The sequence below is a fragment of the Mauremys mutica genome, chromosome 1, assembly GCF_020497125.1.
Source record: "Mauremys mutica isolate MM-2020 ecotype Southern chromosome 1, ASM2049712v1, whole genome shotgun sequence".
NCBI classification, from domain to species: Eukaryota; Metazoa; Chordata; order Testudines; family Geoemydidae; genus Mauremys; species Mauremys mutica.
The window spans coordinates 211,633,412-211,649,620 of NC_059072.1; the positions used below are offsets into that span (position 1 = coordinate 211,633,412).

Genomic DNA, 16,209 nt, shown 5'->3' on the forward strand with positions numbered 1-16,209 from the left:
AATTTTAATTTAAAAAAAAGTTTTGTTTAAAACAACATTTTTACAAAACCTAAAATTTATTTTTTTATTCCAATAAAAATTAGTTTTTTAAAATAGAAACATTTCCCTCCCATGTTTGCAAACATGAGCATTGTATTAGCTAACAGAAACAAAATGAAACTGACTAGTCAGTTTTCCTTGTTGTACATGTAAAAAATCAGAGAGAGCAAACACCACAAAAGGAGAAAAGTAAACTAGGTTCAAATTATTTTGCTTTTAATACTTTAACCTTTTTGTTAGTAGCAGAGGTAAGGGAAGACTTTTTGTATTTTTTTTTTCAAGTCTTACCTTGACAGTATTTCTGTGAATTTTTAAATCTTTCCTCTATTTAAGTTACAAGAAAATTTTAAAAAATGTAACCTTGATCTCAACATAAGGCTTTGCACGAGCATGCTGAAAGCTGTGACAAAGTCTGTAGATCCTCTCCAGGGACTGGCAGAAAGAGGGTTAACACTGTCTGTAGTCAAGACTACAGGAGCTTGCTGTTACCCTAGTGATTGTCAGAGTAACCAGACTGGGCCAGCTGCTATGTATTAATTTCCCAGGATACTAATAAGAGGGAGGTACTCCCAGGTGCTGTTGAGTGCCACGCACCAGGAGCAAAACCTTCTGTGGAGGCGAAGAGAAGAGGAACATGCTATCTAAAAAGCCCTTTCTTGTTGTTTTAAAACAAGACTGAAACCATGGCTGCAGAGAGCCTTTTTGAGCTCCAAGGAAGCCTTGACTGGGGGGAGGATTGTTTACTTTTTACAAGGCTCTGAACCCAGGCTGAAAGGAATTTTTTTTCCTCAGTTTAAATTCTGTGGGAAGGTATTAAAATGAACAAGTAAAATAATTCCTACGGCCTGGACAAACCTGGTTGAACCCATCTGGTGGTCTGTGAGACCTTGTGATATTGTCTCAAATTTCATCTGACTTGTCACAATAAAGATAAAAGCTATAAACGGGTTTGATTATTCTAGGGCTAGAACCAGACTTGTTGGGTGTCTTTTTAATTTTTTTCTAAGCACCTCTACGTCCTTCTTGCATCTTCAATTAACCTGGAAAGAACCTAAAGTGAAACCTTGAGCAAAAAGCTTTCTTAAAGTAAGTGAAACTTTGACCCTGAAACCTGGACACTGTCCAATGCGTATGTAATTTCTAGCATCTCTTTTTTTCAGTGTCTTCCATGAAAAGTATGTTGTCTGGATCTCCTTTTTCTGTTGTAAGAAATACTCCCCTTTTCAACAGTCTCAGTTGTTATTTACACAGCAGTTCCTCCCCCTCATTCCGGGAAATGTGATCAATCTGTATATGGCTCATTCTCTTCCTCCACTGTAAATTAGGAAGTAAAACAAATGTTTAACAAACGTGGCATTTCTTTATCCTCAGTCTTCCATTCTCATTGACATCTTTATTGAACAAACTCAATTTTACCTTTTGCAAGTGTTTTTGAAGAACTGTTGTTGCTAGTGAAAATATTCTCTGCAGTTGAGTATGCCTCTTGGAAAAATGCCCTCAGGTTGGCTTTCCTTTATGTTTCAGGACAAAACAAAATTGTTTACTAAAGTATGTAGCATGCATAATTCTCATATAAATTGAATGCTTCTCACCCCCAGAAGCATGCATGATATGCTTAGCATCCATAAGAAAACATTTTAAAAAGAGGGAAAGACTTTTGCCCTTTGCTGATCATTTCCATGTCCCACATTTCCCCACTTCTGCTGTGCTCCCAAAGCTGAGTCAAGAATATCCCTTCAATACTGGTGCCATATTTTCAAATTCATCTCTTTTTGGTCTCGGTGTTTTCCAACTCTCATTTTCCTGTCCGCTTTGAGAGAGATCCTTTCATGGTCACCTTCTTCCCCTCCTCCTCCAGTCACCAAATATTTGATTGCGCAGGTTGAAATTTTGACACTATTGGTGGTCCACAGACATAGTCTGAGAACCTTTGTCCTAGTCTACATTTTCCTCCCATCATCAGCTGCTTCTAACTTTTTTAAATTTAGTTCTCTTCCTGTACGCCAGATTAAGATGAGGATTTTTACAAGAACCCCACCTTTTCAAATAAAAAAATCCTAAACAATAGTTAAATTTAAAAAAAATCCTTTACCATGATGTCAGATATTTTAAACTTGCATGCCGTGCAAAGATGTGGCCACCACGGTGCTGTAATTTGGCTTCCTTGCATGTTTGTAGTATATGCTGCCTGCTGGTCTCTGAGTTGGGAATTGCTTTTCCCAGGCCCTTCTTGCTGCTTGCTTGTACCATCTGAAAAGATCTCTTCGGGGATAAACTGCCTCCTGTAGTCTCCATTTGTGAGCAGGGAAGACTTGATTACCAAAGACTGCAAGTGGCTTTTCCTCTCACATCATCATACGATGAAGTGGGGGAACCTGCCAAAAATTGGGAATATTTTTTTCAATTGAAATTGCAAATAGGCCAATATCTTACAAATAAACTTAACTCATTTCACCCTCACTTTTAAAAAATAGAGAGTTTAGATAGTCTTCAGTCTTTGCATTGAATTTTCTTGCTTGTGGGGAGAGGAGAAATGAACTGGGAATATACATTCAAATACATGTAGCATGTGCTAGAACACACACATGTCAGGATGAATTAAGGTTACTGTAACAACCATAAGCTATAATTTTCTTGCTCTTTGTTAGTGTCACTCCACTTTAACAGAATATTAATCTACTATTATAGTTTAAAGTCTGAGACAATAGAATCATAGAAGTGGAAGGGACCTTGAGAGGTCATCTAGTCCAGCCCCCTTTCACTCAAGGCAGGACTAAGTATTATCTAAATGTAAAATGTACGGTGCATGTGCCATAACAGGTTTGGTAAGATGCGCAGTGGATTTGTTTTGCTGTGAAGCTATTCGGACTTCATTGACAGAGGCAGGTTTACAGTCCAATCTTCTATCAACGATTACCTGCCTTTGTCAAATTTTTATCTGCTTACATGATAAAAATCCTTCCTCCACAGGGCTGGTCCGAACAAGCCCTTTACATGGACCAGTATCTTAAAGATGATCTATCATACCAGAGTAACGCTTCTCAGCAGAGAAGAATTTAAAGGCAACCTGCCCTCAGATTCACGTGTTTCCCACATTCTCTGTCCTCGTTTTGCTGAAGCTACACTCCCACTCACCAGCTTTTGCTCTAAAAAAAGCTTAAAACAAATTAGCTCTTAAAATACATAGAGACAAGATGGGTGAGGTAATATCTTCTATTAGTGAGAGACACAAGCTTTCCAGCTTACACGGAGTTCTTCAGGTCAGCTCTGTATAAGCTCAAAAGCTTGTTTCTCACCAACAGAAGTTGGTCCAATAAAAGATATTACCTCACCCACCTTGTCTTTCTAATGTCCTTGAACTGACACAGCTACAACACTGCATATTTAAAATAAATGAGAGTCTAATAGCAGGACTCTCTATTTCTGGCCAGAAAATGCAGCAATCCTAAACAAGCCAACAAAAAAGCCTTTTTATAATTAGAGGATGTGGAAATTATATGTAAGAGAGCAAATATTGAGAAAGTGTGATAGTTGAAGAAGCTTATATGTAATGATTTGGCTCCATCAAGATGTGTTTTTTGTTTTTTTTGCTGCTGCTGTAGAACTTAAATAGGATACAGATGACAAAGAACTTCTTAAAGGACAGTGGTGATCTCCAAATAAGTCTTCAGGCAGATATGCAGAGGCTGGAAGGCCTTGAAAAAGAGGGGTACAACCAAAGAAGATCTATGAAAGAGACCATGAAAGAATATCCTGATCAGGAGGAAGATGAAGGCAAGTTTACTCATTTAGGAAATGTGCTTTTCCTCTCAAGCTGTCTTGGATGTTACAAGCAAAAATTTGTAAAGGAGTTTGAGGAAAAGAGTACTGTCATGTAGAATAATTATCTTTATCAGGATGTGTTGCTTTGACACACATGCTTTAGTGGGGCATCTCCCAGGGAACGAATTAGGCTATGATAATGAATGGCAGTGACTATTGCACAGTGTTAGTGAAACTTTTGTTTAATAGAGACACGTTTTGTCAGGGCCATCAATTGTAGTATTTCAGCAGATGTGGAATTGTTAAGATTCAGACATCTTTACAGAAATGATCAAATACAGGTTAAAAGAAGGAATAAAGAGATAATCTGCGTGAGGATTTGTTCCACAGGTTGGGACCCACCAGGTTAAAAAGCATAAAAAATACTGATGTAAGAAACAAGTGCAACATTCGATTAGAGGAAGATTCACTGATGCGTTTTGTTTTGTTTTTTTGTTTAAATATAGGTTGTTCGTTAAAGAAAATGAAGTGTATTCCCAAAGAGCAACTTTTGTGAAAATGCCAGTGACTGTATTTTGAAGAGAAGTTCCTGTAAGTGATTGACAAGTAGTCTGTCTTTCACTGCATGAGGGTATGCCTAGCCTCTTCAGTGGCTTGGAATACAAACTTAAAGGGTGAATTGTCATGAGATGCCTTTCTAAAATTTCAAAACTTCCTGTTGTGGTTTGATGATTTTGTTTCTTGGAAGAATGTCATGTACTCCGTCCCTCCCACCCCACCGCCTCCTTTTTCAATTTCAAGAATGTGGAGAAACATAGCTAGAGCCAGGAAATAAACTGTAGGCTTGAAGGACTTGATCTTGCAAGGGTATGGGAGACTGAGAGAAGGCAGTACTGAACCACTGGGGCTTTGTTGTTGTTGTTGAGCCATTAAGGCAATTAAGCTGAATGGATTGGATGTTGGGCAGCAAAAATACAGTCCCTAGCATATACCATGAGGCCTCGAGCAGCTGGCTGTAAGAGAGAGTTTCATTTGTTTCTGTGTCTGGGCCTCATAACACCCTCTGTTCTCAGTTTAACATTGGCTCCTCAGTCACTTTGGTGTAAAGCAGCAATATTTAAGGGTGGCAGCAAAACCATCTTAAAATAATTAAAATGACCACTGTACAACAGATTTACACCGTTCCCTGACCATGTCCTGTCTTTACTCACGGCATGGCCATTTTTCCCATTCATGAGCGCTCATTGCAACATGAGCATGGAGGTTTGCTCACATGATTCAAAACTGCGTGCATCTCTCAGTACCACGTGCAGACTGCTGCACCGTTCTTGAGAAAATGCTCATCACCAATGCTTTAACTATCCATGTTTCTTTCAGTGGTGCTTTGCATGGTCAAGTCCTATGTAGTTGCTTAACCCTGAGAACAGTGGATTCAGGATTTCTGCTAAATTTGCAGCTGTCAGAATCCCGTAGTACCAATTTTAATGGAACAAAGTCCTGGCTTTTTGTGCCTTTTTTATTTTTTTTTTTAATTATTATTTGTAAAGAATTTTTTGCAAGCACAATAAAACATTCAAAAAAAATAAATTTTTAGTTATGCCAACAGATGATGCATTTAGTACTGGCAGAGCATAATTTTGTTAGATTATTTGAGATTATTAATTAATAATTTGAGATTATTAATCCCAGTTTTTCCCACTAAGAACAAAAACATTGCAAGTGAGGGACACTGTCAACTAAAATAATCATACATTTATAATAAAACATTTAAAATCAGTGACCTTTCAGAATACTGAAACTGATGTAATTTAAAAAAAAACAGGCACTTAAACCTTTATTTTTGCTTTTTTCAGTTTTATTTCTTTTTTCTTTAACATAATGGAGATCAGCAAGGTCAGTTTCAATTTTGTGCAGTCAATATTACAGTATTTCAGTTTCTTAGTGCTACATTGTTGTTGTTGTTTGTTGTTTTCAGACACTATTTTTACTTAAATGTTCCCGGCAACTATTTTCATTAGACTTTTTATTTTTTAATGGAAACATTTCTGTTAGTCTTTAGTTTTTTATAAAACCTCATTTTTACAAAATGTGAATGTTAAGGTACATTTGCTTTCCAGTACCCTCTAAAAGGGTTGGCAGCAACATAAATGTATTTAATCTCTTGAGATCTACCATTTCTTTTTAATAAAGACTTTGCAATCAATAAAAGGAACAAAATTCATATATTATGAATGTATAACGTTAATATTTGTGTCTCCTCTCCTCAGATTCATTGTTTTTGTTGTTTTTATGTATATATTGGTCCCTTTTTCATGGCCTAGAAAAGTCTTCTTTCTTTCAAGTTTCTGACTGGGCAACTGCTTTTCGGTGTTGCTGGAATTCACCAGCCTGCCTGTTGTTAGAATAGCGGAACAGGTGTATGGGAAGCCAAGTGAGCAGATGGTACTTTTTTGCATTTACTCTTAAAGAGGTGGCCTAGCTTCACCTCCCTGGAGGTTCCCAGAAGCCAGTGATATTCCTTATTACTATAGTTTACACTATAATAACTAATATTTTGAAAATCTGACACTGTGAGTATTGGCTACAGCAATTATTAGAGGTGTTCACTTTAGAAAAAGGGTCTGATCCTGCCCCCAGCAAAGTCAATGGAAGTTTAGCTATGGAGATAAATAGGAGAAGAATCTAGCTCCCAGTTGCAGTTCGAAGTTTGAGAACAATTGACACATTTTATTTTTTTTACTATTGCAGAGAACAAGGATGACAGAAATAGATTCCTAGGATTTGAGATAGTTGTCTGAGCAGTTTAAAGGGTTTTGAGGCTCAGTGCTGAAGTTCTCCATTAGCAAGGTTTTTGATTGACGATGTTCTGGGCTTAGTTGCTTTCCTGTATGATGTAGTAATAGTTGTCTGTCAGTTCAGCAGTGGTCTAAATACTGTAATAGATTATACAAGTATAGTAATGGACTCCTTTGTTCTGTCAGTTATTCTCACAAATGACTTTGACTCCAGCATTATAAGTGACTACTAACAGGGAGGGGCTTACCACGTGAATAGAAATATACTGGCACTAAGGCCTTTCAATAGGCAGTAACCTCTTAACAAAATACAGTACTTAAATTCCATTTTTTATGAAGCATATAACATTTACAAAATACGTTTTGCCAGAGCACTAACCAAGAAATGTATTCATTTCCAGTAACATGACATTCAATGGAGTGAAAAAACATCCTTGTGATTAATTGTATTTTAACAAGAAGAAATCCTGACGCATTAAAATCCAGTGGCGAGAATTCAAAAAAGTTCTCATTCTTTTCAGATTCAGTTTATTGCTTAAATTACTGAAAAGCCAAGGAGAGGATATTCCCCATCCCTAAACCTAGGGTCTGATGCAAAGGCATCAAATACCCACCTTTTTTTATGGAATTATGGGGCCCGTGTGGGTGTTCAGAGTTTATAGACTCTAAGATTTCATTTAACAACAACAAAAAGATTCATATTTCTTCACAGTTGTGATGAAAACCATCCATATGATAATAGAGTAACCTGCTGCAGTATTTTTAAGACTGCAGAGAGCCTGAAAGAGTGACTCAGACGTGTGACCTTCCTACCCCCCATTTAACTCATTGGGGGTTAAAACCAAATTGATTACATTTAGATATCATTCACTTTCATATCTGAAGATCTTAGTGGATGGGCAAGAGGTGCGAACTGATGCTGCAGGGAAGGAAGTGAAGAGGGAAGAAAGGAGAGACAGACGTAGGAGGAAAGACTGAGAAGGATGAAGAATGAAAAGCAATGAAGGACATAAACAGCACTGCTCCTGTGGGTGGGTGTATTTTCCTACTGAGTGACGTGGATGTGACTATAAGATACTAAACAAGTAACTAAGCTAAACTTTTATTTATTTAGTACATATGGGCCATATTCTACCCTTGGTTTTGTACACACCCCACACTCACTGGATGAATTGAGTATCTTTTCATAAATGTATGAACCATAATTAAAAATAAAACATGGCCTTCTGTGATTGAGTTTGACATCCCTGTGCACTTTGACTGTGCTTATGCAGTGTTCTGGAGTATTACCATGAAAATCAGCAGGAAGTAAGTGATGTGTTGAGCCTGGTGATCCTAGGTAACAAGATAGCTATGGCAAGGCTGGTTGCTGTAGAATCCATCATTGTGCCGCGAATCTTGAGATTCTGAACCAGTAGGATGGTTCTCTTTGGTCTTGTAGCTGATGTTGTATGTCCATGTGTCGTCGTCATCAGGAGAGTCCTGATGTTCAGAAAGCTGTCATTAGCCAGCATTTGAGCATAGATGTACCCTAGCTGTGTCATCTCCACTATTCCTCCATCTGTCCCAGAAGAGTTTTCCTGATGATTCATCTCAAATTGGTCTAAAAGATTCTTTTTCCTTAAGCTGCTTTTCCAAGCCAGGTTCAGAGCCCTGTTTATCAGTGTCTAGTTAAGGCATAAAGTGGAGAGCATGCGCTGGAGAGAATCACTCCCTGGGCTGTTGTAAAAATTGATTGATCTCACCAGAGGCTGTCTATAAAAGATATGGGGGAATGTCTGCGGGAACATTATGTGAGTCTCTTGATTCTGGTAATGAATGAGCCAACAGCAGCAGCCAGTGTCTCTGCTCTCTTTATAATAACAGAGCATTGTTGCACAGAACTTCCACACCATATATCCCCTCATCTGTCATGTGAGAAGCACAACACAGAAATCTATGTAGCCAAGGTAATTTAACAACTGAATCCTTCACAGAATCCACACTGTTCCTCAGCATGACAAATGTAATGATTTTCAAGAGTCATAAAGGGATGCCTTGACACCCTGTGTAGTATCAATGTCCTGTGGAGCCCCACTCATGGGCCTTTCCCCAAATCTTCAGCTGATGGATGCAAATCTGCCATTGCCACGTTAGCGATCTTCACTTAAAGTGAAATCATCAGTGGAAGTGCCATGGAGAAACCCGACTACAGAAGTGGTGTGTGGTGTTGGAGCAGGTGCCAGGGAGAAGCCTGAAGGTAGTGGGTTGGCGAATGCCAGTGAGTCTTCACTTATGCAGATCCAGTGACCATAAACTTGTGTATAGGGGTTATTGCAGGCTAGGGTGGGTTCTAGCTGCAGGTGGAGGGGTGTTGCTGAAGAAGCGAGAGCTTAACTCTTGGGGTGAGTGAGCTTGTCTGTCTGGTTGGTTTTTCTTCTGGTTTGCTTAAAGTTTACAGTGTGGTCTTTTGGGAATTGTGTGGTTGTGGGGGCCAGAGGCCTACTAGCAGCTAGCTGAGTGTGCATGAGCAAGGCTCTCACCTCCTGGCCTCTGAGCCTTGATCACCCTTTCTCTGTGTGTTAATGAGGGGGCAGGGCTGACTAGGAGAGAGGGGCTTAAAAGCCAGCTGCTAAATAACCAAGGAGCCTCAAACAGGGAAGTTTGAGAGGGATTTTATAGGCGGGAGAGAGAAAAAAATCATGGTTTGGAAAGGCTACATCACCAGTGCCAACACTGCTCCTGGCTCCTCCACCTGCACCTGTGTCCAGCCAGAGAACCCAACCATGGATGCCTCTACTCATTTCCCCGTCATAGAAAGCCAGGCTGGGGAGACCATCCAGTGCGAGAGGTGCCTACTGATAGGCACCACAGGAGGTGTGCTGCCTGCCAGGAGCCTGTATCCAATACATTACAGAAGGATTGTCAAGGGTCATCCAGCCCTATGACTATTACCCCATACTGTTAATCTATGTAGGCAAAAATAATACTGTGAGGTAGGACACTGAGCAGATCAGAAGTGACTATAGGACTCTGGGAGTGAGAGTGAAGGAGTTGGGGAGCAGGTGGTGGTCTCATCAATCCTGGTCAAGGGTAGGGACCCAGGCAGAGACAGACACATCCTGGAGGTGAATGCCTGGCTGTGAGGAGGGTGTTGCCAGGAGGGCCTTGGCTTCCTTGACCATGGGATGCTGTTCTGAGGGGGACTGCTGAGCAGAAATGGGGCCCACCTGTCAAGGAAAGCTTCAGATACAGACTGGTCACCTAGTGATGCGGGCTTTAAAGTAGGTTGATGTTGGCAGGAGACAAAAACCCACAGGTATTTCCAGAGCATGGAGACCAGGGTGAAGGGCTGGAATTTGGGGGGAACATAGGCAATCGTAGCAGGGGACAAAGGAGAGACAAGAGGGGAGACAGAGGAGAAATCTCATAACATCTTAAATGTCTGTATTATTAATGCAAGAAGTATGGGGGAATAAACAGAAAATGAAGTACTAGTGAAATAATCACAATTATGACATAACTAGCATCTGAGACTTAGTGGGATAATCCACATGACTGGAATATTGGTATACAAGAGTACAACTTATTCAGTAAGGACAAGCAGGGGAAAAAAGGGAGGAGGTGTTTTCTTGTATATCAGAGATGTATACATGTACTTAGGTCAAGATAGAAGTGGAAGGCAGACCTGTTGAAAGTCTCTGGGTACAGATAATTGGTAAAAAACAAGGGTGATGTCATAGTAGGGTCTACTATAGATGACCTAAGCAGGAAGAAGACGTGGATGAGGCTTTTTTTAAATGACTAACAAAATCATTCAAAGCACAGGACTTGATGATGGGGGATTTCAACTACCCAGACCCGTTTTGGGAAAATAATACAGCAGGACACAGATTATCCAACAAGTTCTTGGAATGCACTGGGGACAAGATTTTATTACAGAAGATAGAGAAAGCAGATAGTGGAAGAGTTATTCTGGATTTGATTTTGACAAATAGGGAGGAACTGGTTGAGCCAAGTAGCTGCTAGCAGATGAGAGATTAATTTTTCATTTCCTTTTGTGTCAGTTCTATGTTTCTGTGATTATATGTAGGGGCTGTGGTCATATACTGGTTTTATTTATTTAATCTCTCCCATCCTCCAAAACCCTCTTTGCATAGTTAGTGGCACAAAGCCCCTTCACAGGAAAATGACTCTCACATAATTCTGGTTGTTATAGTTTCTCATTCTCCTATGCCTGCAGAGGGACAGCTTGCACTATGGCTCTACCTGACAGGAAATAAGCCCCCTGTTTGCCCTTTCTCTTCCCATCTCTTTTGCTGTCTTTGACTGGGAAGCATGGCACCCTCGCTTCAGTCCTCCTCCTCTACTCCTAATTCTTTCCTAAGGTGCACAGCCATGAGAAGGCTAAAAGATCCAGCCTCCGCCCCTCCTTCAGGGCCCACTGTGATGAAGATTAACCTAGGGGAGTGGAAGACAGTAATCAAACCCCTGTTGAGAGCAGGTCATCTCATTTTCAAGACTTTTCCTTAGCATGGTATGAACCATCTTTCCCCTGCACCTTGACATTCTCCATGTAGTGTGTAGAGTGGGAACATGTGGAAAAAAGGTCTCAACTCCTGTCTCAGGCCAAAGTGGAACTCAGTCTCCCTAGAGGACCCAAATATTACCAGTCCCTGAGGTGGATGCAAATCTCCTCAACCAGAGATTACCCCCCCGCCCCTCGCCTTTAATTCCACTGGCAGAAGACTTGGCTTTTCATTGGACCCGTAAAATCATAGCAGTTACTCTCAGAGTTGCTCAACGTTTGTGTTCTGCAGGTGGACCACAGAAAAGGTCTCTTCCTTTATGTCCCCTCTCCTTGAACCTGTCCACAAAGCTAGTATTCTTTCAGATTCTGTCAAGGGCTCTTCCTTACTCATGCCTGCAAAAGTGCCAGGATCACTTCAAGATCTATGGAGGTTATCACTATATGACCATGGACATGTTTAATTTGAAGGCTGGAATGATGAGAAGTGTGCAAAATTTAATCTAGCTGATCTCCTGCTTAAAAGGATCACACTTTTGTGGGGGAGAATCTAGGAAAAGCTACGAGGAGCAAGAATCCTCTTTCCCAGCTCCAGTGCTTGAGGTCATCCTGTCCTCTGTCGCTGGGGTGACAAAAAGAAGCCTCTGTGGGCCTCTGGCTCTTTCTTTGCCTCATAATCAGTCTCTCATTTCACGCTTCATTTCTACAGATGCTGTGGAGTTTAGCACCAAGACACTCTGCTCCACTCCTTCTATTTCCTTATCTAAGAAGCCCAGCTCACCTCCGCTACCAGCTAACCTCCACTCCTTTGGAGTGCTGCACACTAAACTCTGCAGATATGTGGTCTATCACACCATCTGACACCTGGATGAAGGAGCTGGTTACCACTGGGCATGTGATTGTTTCTCCTGGCCCTTTGCTCTTCAGGGACCCTGCTCATTCCATGGCTGCCTTATCCTAAAAATCCTTCTCTATGAACTCTAACTGATGGGACTTTCTCTACAAAAGAACTATCATGTTGCTTCCCCCAAAAGAATGGGACATCAGGGTCTATTCTCAATATTTTCCATTCAGCAGTGCAAAGGAGTTAATCTCCAATGTGTGTGATATCTGAGGCATATTTAATAGAAAATATACCACAAAGAACTAAATTGGGAAGAGACCCATATTTCCATCCTACAATTTGTGTCTATAGTGATTCTGGCTTTTCTGCCTTGCCACATTGATCTTGAACAAAACAGATGTAATTTACAGGAGAATGATCAGCAACAGGTCTAACAATCTTGGCAGCATATTTATTTTAATTAATTGTTATCTTCCTAATATGAAAAGGCTATTAGTGCCACATGAGCTCAGGATCAGCGCTGTTGTGTAATTTAATATCCTTCCCTCATCCTCCCCAAACCGTGTCACATCAATTTTGTATTACAATGGTAGTGGATTGCTGCATACAAACAAAACAAGGTGCCTTTTGGGCCAGTGGTTATGTAGGAAATAGTGTAAAAGAAAAACAGATATACGAGTTGCAGTTTTCAGAAGTTAGATTTAGAAGCTGCTGGGAGGCCTGCAGTCAGGAGTGGTGTCAAGACCCTTTCCAGCTCTAGGATGTAAGCAGGCTGGTATTGTCTCATCACACAAACTTGGGTGTTAAGATAAGGTGGTGGTTGGAGTATAGGCAGGCTTGAAAAGGAGGTGGGAGTAGAAATGAACCTTTAAAAATGGGTGGTGGGAAATGTGAGTATTCTGACTCTGCTCCACAACCTGCCATGCAATAAAACAGAGCTAATGTTTCTGGAGCCCTAAAGCATCACAGGAAGGAGGCAAGATACTAGAACAGAACTGGAGAAGGGAGGCTACCTCAATGGCAAAAGTTAGAGATTTAAACTAAGGGGCTCTGACAAACTTTAGAATCAGTAGGAGCATGTTGATGTACAATGATCAACTTAAATGTAAGATGCAGGAGTTAAAGAAAACTGCTGTGATTGTGAACTCAATACCTACTTACCATCTTTTAAAAAGTTTAGAAAAATCTGCATCACTATCTCCACTCAAGTGGCCTGTTATCTCTTACTGGTGCTGCCCTTTAAGTGACACTTCACTGAAAGGCTCCTATTGGAGTAAGCAGATTAGGAACAAGAGTATCAGATATGGGACAGCTGAAAGTTGGAGTCGCAAGTTCTGTTTAAAAATAAATAAATAAATAAATAGAATGTAGCTGTCAGCCTAGACACTTTGATTTCCAATTCCTTCTTATTGCAAAAGCTGCTTCTTTCAGCCCTCTTTTGTTAAAATGACAGCTCTGTCAGTCCTTTGTTAGATTTGACAGTTTTATGACTTACTCTTTAGGTCTAGATAATCAGTACAGAAATGTATGTTAACTAAAGTTTATAAAGGGCCAGGATATTTGGAATTTTACTTCTCAGATAATATTGCTGAAGTATTGAAATCAATATACTGGACAGCACCATCTCCTCTCCCCCCCTTCAAAGACTCCTCACTAGCTGAAAGAAAAATGTACAGGTAGAGAGTGGTGGCTTTTCTTTGGTTAGTTGAGAATTAATAATTAGTGTGTCTCACATCTTGGGGAAAACAATCAATATTTCTAACAGGCTTTGACTATATGCTCATTTCAGTTTTTCTTAGAGTACCATAAAAATAAGTTAAATGGAAAAACATCAGTTTAATGTTTAAGGGATAAGTGTGGGTTATATATATATATATATATATATATATATATATATATATATATATATATATAATCTGACAATAGTCTAGTTAAGTAGACAAACTATGGGAGGCCAAAATCAATACTGAGGCTATATTACCTTAGGTCTCAGAGCATCAACAGCAGGAACTGGTTCCAAAGAGTCCAACCTCCCTGCCACAACGACTTTTTGGGTTTTATTTTGTTGTTTTGTAATGGGAATTCTGCTCACTTAACTGTACAGCAGAGAATGATATAACTACTTGTGGGGTGGGGAACATTGCAAATATTCCTTCTCTCCTCTTAGGTATCAGTGACCACTGATAAAAGCTTTTTTACAGATTATGGTAGTCTTGCACTGTCATAACTTGAAGCTCTCATTGCACACTTATTTCTACAACAACAAAAAGCTAGTGTTTCATTTTGAATGAACTCTAGTTTTGCAGGCTAGTCCTTTTGGTGGTGATGAGATCCCTGTATAACATCTTTCCCTTCTTCCCATCCCCCAAATCTACTACTCAACTATGAAGTACCTGCTCTAATAGTTAGCCTTGGTGGTTTGAAAATGAGCAGTCAATAAGGGCCTGACCCAATGCCCATTGAAATCAATTAGTGGTTCCATTGATTTCAATGTGTTTATAATCTCAGGCCCTTATTGACTGCTCCTTTTCCAACCACCAAGTTTTCCTCTGATGGTGACATATTGATAACCTGACATACAGATAACGGAAGAGGCACAGTTTATTTTATATATATCTGATAGAGCCAACATGATTGCCTCTCTCCTAGCAAAGATGCTGCATTTGAGGTGGAATGCAGTGTAATGGGTTCTTTCCACATCAGCCAAAATCAGAAGGTAGTGAAAGTTAATAGCAACATCTCTAGTACTATTTTATAGTCAAGACTGCTTAGCAATTTGAAATGTCAAATCTATTTGACACTATCCTACTGATGACAAACTGGAGATATGGTATAACTGAGGTATAGTAATATCTAATTCCTGGTTTTATACTTAAATCATGGTAGAATACTTAATAAGCAAACATATCTTAATCACAACTGAACTCAAGCTCAAACAGGTAATGGGCTGTAGTTTAGATAGGACATATTTTCATTGTTAGAGGAGCTGTTAGTTGTTCAGAAGAACATGTACTGTCTCTTCTAGGAGACCAGTTATTAAAGAGCAAGTATTTTTTACCCAGTTCAAGAATTTAATACTAGGTAAACTGTCACTCTAAATTCCATTACATACACTGCTGCTGACATGCCTGATGGTAGGGCACCCAGCCTAAGCTGCAGCATCTTACCCAACTAAGACTAAAGACACAGTCAAGCTTGCACAGCACATGAACATGTGACAGACTAACTGCCCCACCCACTTTCAACTTCCACAAAGCTGCTGAATGTAACTTAGTTTGGCTATTTTCTATTTTGGGATGGAAAAGGCTCCACTACTGATGGAGTGAGTTAAACAAGCAAAGTGAATCAATATCCTAGGTTATAAAACAGTAAGACTACACTGCTGCTTCTGTATTGCAGACAGCAACTGTCGGTTTCCTCGTGAAATAAAACTGTACTAAGCCATATGAGTTTCAACTCTTTAATTGCAGTATGCTAACAGGAGCTTTCAGCACAAGCCCCTATGAAATAAGATTCCCTGAGAGTCACTCTGAAGCCTAGAATGGCTGTAGAGGCAGGGTGAGGCAATCAAAACAGCTACAAACATGGCTGAGGGCTTTTTGGTTAGAATATCACCAGCTTGAATCATCACTGGCACTTAGTTGGCTATTGTTCAATTTTTGAATTTTCACCCCTTTTGATTTTAAAACTTACATCCCTGCAGTACACAGCTACATTAAGGCATGTATCTATGCCCTACTAAGAGTCCAGTTACCACACTAGCTTTATAGCTAATTTGCATGCAAATTTCATTGATTGTATGAGGAAGACTGCACAGCTGGTGGATTACTTGGCCCAACTCCATAGTTCTTCAAAGCCACCTCTCCAACTGAACATAGCCACTCATTCACCACCCGCACCCATGAACACATCTTCCAGGACTGTCATTGTGTGTGTATCACTCTGAAAAAAACAAGGATCTCTGACTCAGTGTGAAAGGATGGAAACAGCTATGAATATGATTGGGAGCTTTTTCTTTAGAATATCAGCAAGTTCAAGCACTGCACCCTGCAAGAGCCAGATGGAATGTTGGAGGCCAAAGATTCTGTGGCAGTTGGAATGTGACAGTTGATCAGAGGAGGTGGGGGTAACCGCTATGGGGAAGGGGGCTAACAGAGCTGGTTGTGCCTCCAGCCAGGGGGCAGCTCTGTGCACGAGCTTTGGGGAACATGTTCACTACAGCACAGAACAAGAGCCCCAAAATACTACCTACATTTGCAGCT

At 40.1% G+C, this 16,209-nt stretch overlaps 1 protein-coding gene and 1 long non-coding RNA gene across 7 annotated transcripts in view; one reads left to right on the top strand and one right to left on the bottom strand.

The window, feature by feature from the left end:
* The window catches only part of C1HXorf38 (chromosome 1 CXorf38 homolog), a 50,917-nt gene that overhangs the window by 18,151 nt on the left and 16,557 nt on the right, over positions 1–16,209 (top strand). For 2 of the 5 annotated variants that reach the window (XM_045002701.1, XM_045002698.1), the window contains 2 exons: positions 3,642–3,813; positions 4,308–6,029. In XM_045002701.1, coding sequence (XP_044858636.1) covers positions 3,642–3,813; positions 4,308–4,357 — 222 coding nt within the window. In that variant the 3' untranslated portion in view covers positions 4,358–6,029. Of the gene's footprint in view, positions 1–3,641; positions 3,814–4,307; positions 6,030–6,997; positions 7,816–16,209 lie in introns of those variants that run through there. The other 3 variants (XM_045002700.1, XR_006576384.1, XM_045002699.1) reach the window with 2 other exon arrangements.
* On the bottom strand, positions 460–15,980 carry LOC123362267. 2 transcript variants are annotated; one of them, XR_006576385.1, is made up of 5 exons: positions 13,929–15,980; positions 13,109–13,212; positions 2,132–2,414; positions 1,456–1,550; positions 460–1,353 (listed from the first exon to the last, which is right to left on the bottom strand). It is a non-coding gene; the product is annotated as an uncharacterized LOC123362267 (long non-coding RNA). The 2 variants fall into 2 exon arrangements; XR_006576386.1 differs by lacking the exon at positions 13,109–13,212.